General features: G+C 34.0%; 1 protein-coding gene and 1 long non-coding RNA gene across 3 annotated transcripts in view; one reads left to right on the forward strand and one right to left on the reverse strand.

Moving 5' to 3' along the window:
* The window catches only part of MIS18BP1 (MIS18 binding protein 1), a 47534-nt gene that overhangs the window by 16697 nt on the left and 18035 nt on the right, over window positions 1-12802 (forward strand). For both annotated transcript variants that reach the window (XM_082735235.1, XM_082735236.1), the window contains 7 exons: window positions 435-508; window positions 2574-2704; window positions 4979-5066; window positions 5978-6135; window positions 6698-6849; window positions 7319-7415; window positions 9888-10755. In XM_082735235.1, the coding sequence (XP_082591361.1) occupies window positions 435-508; window positions 2574-2704; window positions 4979-5066; window positions 5978-6135; window positions 6698-6849; window positions 7319-7415; window positions 9888-10755 (1568 nt within the window). The remainder of the gene's footprint in view (window positions 1-434; window positions 509-2573; window positions 2705-4978; window positions 5067-5977; window positions 6136-6697; window positions 6850-7318; window positions 7416-9887; window positions 10756-12802) is intronic.
* Window positions 1057-3271, reverse strand: LOC309867030. Its single transcript, XR_014312935.1, has 3 exons — window positions 3094-3271; window positions 1957-2009; window positions 1057-1490 (listed from the first exon to the last, which is right to left on the reverse strand). It is a non-coding gene; the product is annotated as an uncharacterized lncRNA (long non-coding RNA).

The raw sequence follows: 12802 nt of genomic DNA on the forward strand, positions 1-12802 counted from the left end.
AATTAAATGCAATTCAAAACCAAATTTGCAGAAAAAAGAAAAATGCTATTTTTTTTTTAGGATAAGAATGATGGTGGAGTATATACTACACAGCTGACTCATATAAAAGTCAGGTCTTTTGTCTTTAATGGATACCTTAGAATTTTAGGTGATTTTTTTTTTCTTCAGTGGTTGAGATATTTGATATAAGAATATTTGATGGAGAACTGATTCTGGATTGGACAAAAAATTATGCAGTACAACTTCCAATCTTCCTCTTTTCTGTTTTCATTGTATATGAGAGTCTTTACCTTGTTATTATTTAAAATAGAATGTGGTTCTTACATAGATGAGCACTAAATATGTGAGTTTTTTCTTTTTATATGACGTAAATTGATTTTGTAATGCTTTTGCTACAAGTAACAGGAAATATATACTTCATTTTATGCTGATAGGTGGTCCAGCTACAGGAATGGATGATTAAAATCATAAATAATAATACCGCTATATGTGTAGAAGGAAAATTGACGTAAGTATAACATTTCAGTATTTTAATAAAATTTATAAGTATGTAAGAGCTGGAAGGAGATGCATCTTCCTACAAAACAAAGACTTTGTAACAGGGTTACAAACTGAAGACAGAAAAGTAAAAGGACTGTACAGAAGCTGGCCATGTTGATTATAACCAGATTTCTTGTTTTCGCCAGTTAAGTTCCTTTTAGAATAGTAACAACTCAAATTTGTATACACAATGTTTTTTTTTTTTTTTTTTTTTTAAGATTTTATTTATTTATTTGACAGACAGGGATCACAGGTAGGCAGAGAGGCAGGCAAAGAGAGGAGGAAGTAGGTTCCTCTCTGAGCAGAGAGTCCGGTGTGGTGCTGGATCCCAGGACTCTGAGATCATGACCTGAGCCGAAGGCAGAGGTTTTAACCCACTGAGCCATCCAGGTGCCCCTCATGATGCTTTATATTTTAAAGAGCTTCTATTAAGTGGACTGGTGTTCTCTGCTTAATTATATATGGGTAGTTAATATTTACTACATGCATTTCAGTCCAGATTCTCACATCTAAATTGGGACAACCAGATCTAAATTACTGATCCAGAAAAGGAATCAGAATTATTTAACACTTTGCCATACAACTACATATTAAGTAATCATTGGCACTCTCTGGTTCTCCCTAAAGCAAAGGCGTCATCAGGTGAGTGGACTTTGCCTAATTTTGCTACTCTATTAGCACCATTTTCTCTTTTTCAAAACCAGTTTCTTAGTGGTTAAAATAAAATTGTAATAAAAGTTGTCATAAAATGAGATATCACTGTTCAGGGTACTCACCTAGAAGTTTGTAGGTTACTTATTTAAAATCTGTCTTGCCCATTCTATTTCTGCTTGTCTTGGGCCAATGTCCTTAATGTCAAAGAGGTGGTCTGTGTTGGAATCACGCTCCAGCTGCCTTACCAGCTATATGACATGGGCACTATTATCCTTTATCAGTCTCAGTTTCTTCATCTGCACAAAGATAATAATAATATTACCTATTCTTTGGGTTATTTTGAATATTAAAGTAGTTAATATTTGTGAGACTTGAGAACAGTGCTTTTGGAGTGCTATTTAACTGTTAAGTAAAATGAAACAAAAAAGCACAGGATCACTGTATTAAAATGTGTCTGAGTTTAGTCCCATTTGACCAAATGAAAGGAACTTAACTGTCATATTACCCTTAAAATTAGTGTGTTTATTACTAGTTACCTGATGAATTGGGAATGTTCAACATTTATCTAATACATCTTTATATTTTCTTTCTGTTTTATATTTCTAGCTTCATTTAAGGAAATACAAAGAGTAGATTTATGGGTTAGTGATTTGATCTTGCAGTTTTTTTTTTCCCAGTTGGAACTCTTTTTTTGGTATTTTCAAAAAGGAAGGTAAAAATACTTGGATGGGTAGTGAGGGTAAAAAGACAAAAAGTACTCACAGGATTAGGGGAATCCAAACTATGTAACTGCATGAAAGCTAACAGCTCAGTCCCTGAGGAGAGGGACAGAAAAACATTCTTCAGAAACTTGGCATCAGTTAAGATGAAGTTGCAGGCATTGTCAGCACCATTTAGAGAAGGCCCCTGCTTCTTTGCTAATGATAAATTTTATATTAGTGGTTTGGTTTGGCCACAGTAGTTTCTTATTACATACTCTGAGGATCACATTAGCCAGGCAGTTGAATTCTTTTTTTTTTTTTTTTTTTAAGATTTTATTTGTTTATTTGACAGAGAGAAATCACAAGTACACTGAGAGGCAGGCAGAGAGAGAGAGAGAAGGAAGCAGGCTCCCTGCTGAGCAGAGAGCCCGATGCGGGACTCGATCCCAGGACCCTGAGATCATGACCTGAGCCGAAGGCAGCGGCTTAACCCACTGAGCCACCCAGGCACCCCAGGCAGTTGAATTCTGCTGCAATGTTTGGCCCTCAGATGTTTATAATTAAATGGATAATATTGCTAAATGTTTGTAGAGTGCAAATTTATTACTTTTTATTATTATAAGTTTGTATACTTACATATGTAAAATGTGAATATTTTGGCCTTTAATTTTCTCCTAGAGACATCACTAACATATATTGGCACAGTAATGTCATTATAGAACGGATTAAGCACAACAAACTTAGGACTTTATCAGGCAATATTTACATATTAAAAGGGATGATAGATCGGATTTCCATGAAGGAAGCAGGTAATGACTGTCATTATTATAAATTACTTTAAATGAATCAATTAACCATATTCCTAACAGTGATACCTATTTTTTTGTTGTTGTTCTTAGGTGTTTTAAAATTATGGTTCAATCAAAACAAAAAATTAAAACAGAGTTGTCCACATTATGTAAAACTATTTATTATATGTGTTGACTATTTTTCTCTGATTTAATCACCCTTAATGACAGTTTAAATAAGTTCAGTGATTTTTAAAAAGTCAAGTGAAATGTTGTTGTGTGAGAAACTGCTTTATAAAGCTATAATTTAGCTTCCTAGTTTGTTGAACCTGCCCAGCACAACCCCAGTCCTGTTATCTAATTTTCTGCCTATGCCTTGCACACAGTAATGTGGCCGAAGAAAAGCATACCTGAGTATCTTAAAGGTTGTGATTACCAGCAACAAGTTGTGGTCTCTTGGTATTTTACCACATTTCCCTATTGCATTCACTCTCCCATCCTCCTTGATGACTATTGCATATTTTTATAAATTTTCAATACCTCCTTTTTTCCTCTCACAGTAGAGGTGCTGGATGAGGGAGGGGAGCACCTGAGCAATAGAAACAATCAGAAGAGAAGTTTACCATCACATCTGTTGACCTGCTTGCATATGTATCTGCTTTTGTTTATGAATGTGTCAACCTCTCCATTTGTACCGTACTTTCCATTTTCCCTCTTTTACTCAGGGATATCACTCCAGTAATTCTCCCTTATCCTGTCAAAAACAAAAACCCTTTTAACCCCACTTATGTCAGCTACTGCTTACAGCAAAAACAGCTCAGAAGATTCTAATTCCTTGAATTCTTTCCTATTTAAAAAAAAAATTCTTTAATCGTGCCTTAAATCACAATTCTCTACCAAACAGACCTTCTCGGAGTTACCAATGGCCCCCACATTGCTAAATCAAGTATCTGCTTATCATAGTTATTCATACTTAATCTCCTTGAAATACTTCTTTTTTTGCCTTCTGGATCACCGTATCCAGATTTTCATGCTGCCTTTCTCCCTATTCCTTCTTAGTTTATTTGCTTATTTTTCTCTTTCTTCTTTGCCTCTTAATATGGAGTAGACTTTAGCTCTTTGTATATACATTCTATGATGTGCTTATTTCTTTGAGGCTTTAAATCTCATCTATATGGTAAGCAAATGCTGAATTTATATCTCTTACCAAAAAAACTCCCCAAGCCACTCAACTCATTTTCCATCTGCCCATTTGACATCTCCACTAGGATGTCTGCAGGCATCTCAAACTTGGTATGTCTAAAACCTGGTCTTCTCCCTATAATCTGCTTAATCTGCTTAGGTAATGTTAATAGTCTTCCCCCTCTTTCCTTATTACCAGTGGCTAGCCAGAATGCTTGGAGGCATTTTGAATCTTGTCTCTCTCACACCCACATTTAGTGGGTCAGTACATCCTATTGGCATTATCTCTATAATTTATTGAGAAGCCAGGCCTCTGCTGACCTCTATGGTCCCGACCTCCCTTACCTTTTATCTGAATCATTACAGAATCCTAACTGGTCTCATTGTTTCTTCACTTGTATTTCCAGAGACTTCTCAAAATAGCAGCTAATATAGTCCTCTTTAAGCAAGTTAAATCCTGTGGCTCCCTTGCTAAACATTTTTCTGTAGCTTTCCATCTTACCCAAAGTAAAAGAGTAGGCCCATAAAATGACCCCAAAGCCTTATCATCTTCCATGTTCCTCTACTGCCTCTCTTCCCTTCTGAGTAGTCTCCTAGTACTAACTTCTTTTGACTTCTCTCCAACCATACTAATTTTTACATCAGGCCAGGCACACTCTTATCTCATAGCCTTTTATTTCGTTCCCTTTGCTTCCAATGTTTTAACCCCATATTGCCACATGGCTTACTCCCTCATGTCCTTCAAAGTTTTACTCAAATGATGCTATTTCAGTGAGAACCTCATTTAAAAATGCTGCACCCCTCTTCCTCCCCCAGCATATGTATACTAGTATCCTTTTGCTGACTGACTGCTTAATTTTTCTCCATAGCATTGGTGACCATCTAACAAACAAGGTGTTTATTTATTGGTTTGCTTACTCTTTCACACTAAAAGTCAAGTTCCATGAAGACAGGAATTTTTGTTTTGTTAGCTGCTGAATCCTTAATGTCTGTGGCAGTGCCTAGCACAAAGTGAGCAATAAGTGTATGTTTTTTCAGTGATCTAATGAACCAATGATATGTCTTTAAAATTCTTAGCTTTTAGATAATTTTTGTTTGTTTATTGTTAAATAGGATATCCAAATTATCTCATAAGGAAGTTTATGTTTGGCTTTCCAGAAAAATGGAAAGAGCATATTGATAATTTTCTAGAACAATTAAGGTAAAGTACTTCTTAATTTTTAAAAAATTAACTTTATTAAGATATAATTTATATTTGATAAGATGCACCCATTTTAGGTATAAAATTTGGGGGGCTTTTACAAATATATCTGTTTAACCAATTAAATTGGTTTTAACTTGTTTTTCGGGGGGGCAGGGAATGCTAGTTTTAAAGTTCTCTCTAATCCTGGATTTTTAGAAAGCAGTAATACTTTACTAGAATTTCTGTCATATGGAATAAATCTAAGAGGAAAATAATACCGTTGACATTTCAGGGAGCATCCTCATTCAAACACCATTTAAGAGGGATGTTGCTGTTAAACATGGGTGTTAAGTTCTTGGTCTTTTTTCATTCCTTCCATCAGTAGTTATTGTCAGTTGCTTAGCAGACACTGTGTTGGCACAGGAAAAGCAAAGAAAATTTTATTAATTCTTGCCATTAAAGGAACTCACAATGATATAAGTTAATTAATCACAGTACCATTGTATAATTTATAGTGCTGGGGTGGAGGGATGGTCCTGTGAAGAGCCAGATAGGAAGTGTTTTTATGGGCATATTGCTATCAACTATTCAACTTTGCCTTTGTAACAGGAGAGCAACCATAGACAGTACTTTAATGAATGAATGTGGCAATGTTTCAGTAAAATTTATTTCCAGAAATAGGCAACTGTCAGCAATAGTCCTGTAATTTTCTTACAATATTAGCTTAAGTAGGAAATGAAAGAGCATAGAGTAGGAAACACTTACAAGGTTTTATGATTCTTTTAAGGTGCTGTCTTTCAGTTCTTTGTGGGGGAAGAGGTAGAAGTCAAAGGTTTAAATAATGTAAGATTAATCTTTGCTGGGGAAGGAGCTTTATCTGAGGGACTTTATTTATATGTTCAGAGGAAAAATGCTATACTTGTTTTTAGGGCTTGTGAAAAGAAAGAGAGAAAGGCCAGACAAAAACAGAAAATGGGAAGATTTGTCCCTGATATACAAAAATCATCAAAAAATGATGTGAGAGAAAACCAAACAGATGTCCTCCAAAAAGCCAGCACTACTTATGACATTGATTGTTGTCATTTGGGTATGTTTGCTTTTTTTTTTTAAATCTACACTGTTTATAGTGTATTTAGTGTTTGACTTGCACTGCCCTAAAATTCTTATTTCTTAATACTTGAAAAACAGTGCAGTTTATTCTCTGCTTACTTCTTTAAATATTATGTTTTAGTTCATCAGAATCAAGAACACTAATAAACATGGCAATGAAAGGTGATTTTCTTTCACTTTCCTAGACTTAAGTATTTAGGTTACCAACCCATCTTGGACCTATATTACAAATGCCTATATTTTTATATCAAATTGCATTTTTGTTAATAGACAAAACCAGTTTGCTTCCATGGAGGGAATGGCATGTTTTTTTTTGAGTGACCATTGCTATAAGGTAGCTAACAGAACTGTTGCGTCACCTCTTTGCCAAAACTGTAATCTGCCTCATATCCCACCCTCCCTCCTGCTGGAAAAAAAGTATGAACATTAATTTACTACTCTTTCTAGATAACATTTCTTGAAAGTGAATTCTTTAATGTGGAAAGGCAGTTTATCTTCTATTTAATAATTTGTTAATATCTCCATCTTTGTACACATAGAAGTGAAAAATAGTAAGCGCAGTAGGTTGCCAGGAGCCACAGAATTAAACGTGTGCCATGGTAATTGCCAAAATAAACCACCATTAAGGCTCCCAGATGACCATGTAAATAATACTTTTCAAAATGGAGGAGGAAATGACTTATCTAATGAGGTAAGCTTTTACTGTACACTGTGATATGTAGAGTGGTGGTGTGATGCTACTAAAATTGTTCAGGACCAAATCAGAAATCATGAATTCTGTTAAATATCAGCCTTGACAATGCCTTGATACTTATTTTCTCCATGCCTCGTTGGAAAAGTGAAGTCAATAAAACAAAGTTTAGCTCTTAGAGTAATGCTTAAATAAAGTGTGTTTGTGTTTGTTTGTGTGTTTGTATATGCAGTTGACATATCATGGGTATTAAATCATTATAGGAAATATCTAAGATAGTTGATACCCACATGGTGATTCCAAAACTCAAGCTCTGGCAAATGAGTTTCTGACTGCCTCCATTAATGAAATTTGTAGAACTAAATGTACCTAGATATTTGCATGCTTGATACATACTATGAAAATACTTGAGGTCCTGTTTATAGGTAGTAGTTGTTAAAATAAAAAGCTATTTTTTTTTGTTTTGAAGGAATTAAATGGGAAGAAAGAATATGAAAACTTGTCTTCAAAGAAACTTGAAAATTGTGAAAGAGCAGATGAAATGATAATTAAAAGTCAGAAGCATGGTATTATATCTTTATTGATTTTATAATAAGTAGATAACTCTTATTTGAAATGTTTTTAATATAATAATACTATATAATATTATGTTAAATATATAATAAAGTTATATTAAATATATAGTAAAAGTGATCTCAAAATTTCCAAATCTAAAGTGGTAAATGAAGTATTACAATGGTTATAAGTGTCAGGGGCTTTTTTGGTGTTTTTTCAGAATACCAGTTTTTTTCTTTAATTGAGCCATAATTAACATACAATGTTACTAGTTTTAGATGTACAATAAAGTATGGTTTTTCTATATAACATAATTTGCATAATAAAATAATCTATTACCTTACATACCATATTTACTTGTAGGTTTCCCTTACTTAATCTAGATATTAAATAATTTTTATTTATTTATTTTTTTAACCTCTTTTTTTTAAAGTAAATTATTCACCCAACATGGGGCTCAAACTGATAACCCTGAGATCAAGAGTCACATGCTCTACCAGCTGAGCCCGCCAGGCACCCATAATGTTTTTTTTAAATAACAAAGCTATTATTTTAAATATGATTTTTGGAATGTTCATGGTGATATAACTTTACTGGGTTTACATTTAAAAGAAATGTTTAAAGACTATGAATTTTTTTATGAAATTAATGCCATCATTTAGCTATGTGTGTCGATTTTCAGTATGATTTCTTTGAAATCCTGCATACCAGAATTTAAAGAGTCTTTTCTCTATACATTAGCAATTTTCAGATTTCATGTTGAGTTAAATCCATCAGCTTAGTAGCATCTTTATTTTATTTCATAAGTGAAAGGAAGTGAAAGTGAAGAACATTTATTAAATGTTTAAAGACTATCAGGATCATGTGACTTAGGTTAAAGTATCCAGAATAGGATGAATCTTTATTCAGATTATTTAATAAAATCAATAAAAATATTCAGAATAGAAGTATTTTATTTAAAATTAGAAAGCTTAAAAGTTTCAAATTGCCAGTTGAACATTTGAGTCAGATTTTGTGAGGAATTAAAAGAAAACACTTCCATTAGGAAGATAGATGACCCATTGAGAAATCTTTGATTACTTTTTTTTTTTTTAAATATTTTATTTATTTATTTGACAGAGAGAGATCACAAGTAGGCAGAGAGGCAGGCAGAGAGAGAGAGGAGGAAGCAGGCTCCCTCCTGAGCAGAGAGCCCGATGCGGGGCTCGATCCCAGGACCCTGGGATCATGACCTGAGCCGAAGGCAGCAGCTTAACCCACTGAGCCACCCAGGCGCCCATGATTACTTTTAATTAGTAATCTTTGATTACTTTTAATTAGTACCACTTCTTCATGAATTATAATTTAGTGGCTTCTTTTCTCCCCAGCATCCAACATTACTCATCAGTCTTTATTTTATCATTCATCTTGTAAAATGGTACATTATATGTGTAGGTTGTTGCAGTATTTCACTATGATGCTTGGTGTGATGGTTTATGATTTGTATATATTACTTATAATGGCAATTGGATAATTTCTCTTATTTTAATTTGCTTTCCTTAATAGTGACACAGTATAATAAAGATTCCCAAGTTCTGGTTTGATTGTTATTCCATAATGCTTCATGGAGTTTGGACAACTCAGCAAAACTGTGTTTCCATTGCCACCATTAGGAATGATAATGGGGCCACAGAAATATAGAGTTCCTTATTCCCCTAACTAGGATAGCTTGCATTTCATGTAAGGAATTATATACCTAGTAAAGTTTTAGCAACACTAGTGGCTTTCTTATGTCACCTAAATATTTTACCTCAAGAGTTGATTTAATATATATTTATCATTTACTGCATATGTGAAAGGCTCTGTACTAACTCCCAACAACAACAACAAAAAATCTAAAAATGTAGATAAAATTCTTACTATTAAGGATTTTTTTCCAGTCTAGTTCAAAGATAAGACAAGTTTGTATATTTATAATGCAGGGTACATTGTCAAACATATTATTTAAAAGTATTCAGGAAATTGGAAGGAGAACTTTTTATTCACTTGAGAGAATCAGACAAAGTTTGTGGATGAGGTGGATTAGAGAATGGAATTAAAACAAGTAGTGATTTGGTTTGTGAGTAAAGAAAACTCCAAGTAGAATGATAGTGAAAATTGAAAATCAAGAAAATTGGGAGAAATAGTGGTGCAGTAGACAAAGAATATAGGTCAGATTTGAGTACAGTGAGAGGTCAGAACTACATTCAAGGCCAGACAGAGGAGTTTATGTGTACACTAAGTAGACTGTAGGAAGTCACAGACTGGTTGGTATAAAAAATATGTTTATAATTGAGGGGCAATAATATGAACAGACTGGTGCTTCAGGAAGACTAGTAATGACAGTAATGTGTACATTGGAGTTTATGGGAAAAAATATGTTTTATTTTAGAAAAAAAATTCTGTGCTTTATTTTGTAGCTAATTTGAGATTTTGATATTTGGTTTTGTCTTATGAAATTAAAGAGAGAACTGAAGAATCGAATGTATCCATTGACATTCTAACCTCAAGACAGCTGTTTTCCTCAGACAAAGAAAGAAAATGTATGGCTCTTAATCAGAAGGAAGCTTATATTTTAGTGACACCACTTAAGTCTAAAAAAGTGATAGAACAAGAATGCATGAAGTATAATCTGTCCTGTGGCACCATTAAAGCAGTAACAGATTTTGCAGAGCCAAATCATCAGAAAGAAAGTAAAACAGACTTAAATGGAACTGTACATTTGATCAATAAGCCCACAAAGATTTTCAAAAATGCATTTGAGTATAGTGTAGATCAGAAAAATAAAAACAAGGAAGATCGCAATGAATGTGATTTGCTCACTGTCAACCAGAAAATCAAAATATCTCATCCTAAAAAGGAAAAGATGGTCACCTCCAATTTTAAGAAAAATACAAAGTTGTTACCAAAATTGAAGAAAACCAAAAAGGCATCTATGTCATTTTATGAACATCAGTCTTCATCAGATTTGTCTAGTGAAGAGAGCGAAACAGAAAAGCGAATTAGAAAGAAAGCTGAAATTGCTAAGAAAACCAGAGCAAGGAATACCAAAGAAACAGTGGTTCACCTAAGGAAAAGCACAAGAACCACCACAAGGAAAATCCCAGTGATTTCTGAATCTGAAACTGAAGAAAGTGAAAGTGAATTTTATATCAAACAAAAGAAAGCTAGATGTTCTGCTAAAGAAAATCTTCAGAAAGCTGGTATTAGGAAGGAGTCTCCAATTATTGAGGCAATGGGCTCTAATGAGACAAATAGGCATTCCTTTGAATGTTTTCCTGGTATAATTCAGGATGAAGAATGGAATGAGAAGGAATTACAGAAACTTCATTGGTAAGTAGTTAGATTTGACTTTTTAAAATATCTAGCGTGGCCACAAAACAGTTGAAGATGTAAAAATTCCAATAAAGAGCTGATGATTAGAGTGACCTCTTATCATTAACATGGAAGATATCCAAAAACACATGGAGAGAAATTTATACAAAGAATGGAGGGAGAATCTAGATAACTTCTGACTATGTGCTTTGTGGCCATAGTTGGCCACAGCTTCCATATGAACAAAAAAAAAGTTAATCTTCCTTTCTTTCCCATTTAGTGTTTCAAGACAGCTACCCTCCCCCTCAAGAAAAGAGTAACTATGTGACTATGTAACTTGATTGTGGTTGTCATTTCACACTGAACATGCATATAAAGTAATCCCATGTATACTTTATATAATTTTATTAAGGTGGAGAAAATACTTTAACAGAGAAATGCTGCTGTCTTATAGTTTTAGAAATATTTTTTAGTTAAATTTATAATTACAAACTTTGAAGCTGAATTCAGACCTGTAGATTATTTAATATGGTCTTTTCCCCCTGCATTTACAAAGTAGAAATAGCCTGAGAAATTAGGTGATCCATCCACGGTTTCATGGTTAGTGCTGCTAATAAACCAAATATGATAAGAATTGGATTTAGCTACATAGACTTGACAAGTAATTTGAATGGTGCAGTAGCATTGGAAGCTAGAGCATAGTTGAACAATGGAGAGTGAATGAGAGAGTAAAGACAACCTAAGTGGATAACACAAGAAATTGTCAGTGTTAGGGAACAAAAAAATAGGTAAGAGTGTGAATATAAGGGAAGATGTGTGTTTGGTTGCTTATTTGTTTGTAAGAGAACTCAGAGTATGGTGGTGAGCTAATGGGAATGATCTAGTAGAAAGAAAGGAAGATGTGATTGGTAAGAGAAAAGATAGAAACATACCACGATCGGTGATTCATTTGCTTGAGTCCGTGATTGGTAAGAGAAAAGATAGAAACATACCACGATCGGTGATTCATTTGCTTGAGTCCTCCCTAACCTTGTAATATTTGGAATTCATTTTCAGATCTACCTTCTTGAAACACTGTTCTTGAAATCTCTGTGCTATGTTCCTTCTCTTTCATTTTCCTAAATGTTCCTTCTCTGTCTTATTTTCAGGCAGAGAATTTTCCTTCTTCTCCAAAGTCCTTTGTTTTGGGTGCTTTCTTGCTAAGATAATCTAGTCTTCAGTGATCTTTTCCTTTCATAGTTCTAACTTTACTCTTTGAACAGGGATTCCCAAATTTGTATCCCTAGTCCTGAATTCTTGTATTTAGATTTCTGTTTCCCATGGGGCACCTGGTTGGCTCAGTTGGTTACACATCTGCTTTGGGCTCAGTCATGATTCCCAGTCCTGTTTCTCCCTCTCCCTCTGACCCTCTGCCCACTTGTCTCTCTCTCTCACTCTCTTTCTTATAAATAAAATCTTTAAAATATATATATATATATTTGTGTTTCCCTTTGCCTGTTGGGCATCTCTTCATAAATCTCACAGACAGAGATTCTAACATAATATGTCAAAAACTAAACTTATTTTCCCCTGCCAGTCTACTTGGCCTGACATTCCTGATTCTGAAAATGTAATTCTTTCCATCAACTGTGTTTAAACTTTATCATTATTCTGTTTTTAAATCAGAGGAGTTCTCAAGGAGCTATAGATTTTTCCACAGGATCATTCCATCTGCACTCTTTCTCTTCACACTACTCTTTTTCAGACTCCTTATGCCTGCCTGAACTATGGAAGTAGCTTTGTATTTTTACTTTGTTGTTTGCATCTGTGTAATCTGCTTTATGTATGTCCAGATTAATTTTAATGTAATGTAATGCTGTGCTTCTAACATCAGAAACCTGCCCTGCATTCTTACTAATCTTCAAATTATATAGAGATCCTTCTGTCTTGCAGTGACAGCATACAGTACTTCTACTTTAATTATCCTTTCCAGCTGTATCCCATCATTTTGTTATCATAACGGTTTTCAACCTTTACTCTATATCCATTTCATCTATGATTATTTTAATGAAATTAAGAATTTCGT

This window comes from Mustela nivalis (assembly GCF_964662115.1).
Source record: "Mustela nivalis genome assembly, chromosome: 6".
In the NCBI taxonomy this organism is placed as follows: domain Eukaryota; kingdom Metazoa; phylum Chordata; class Mammalia; order Carnivora; family Mustelidae; genus Mustela; species Mustela nivalis.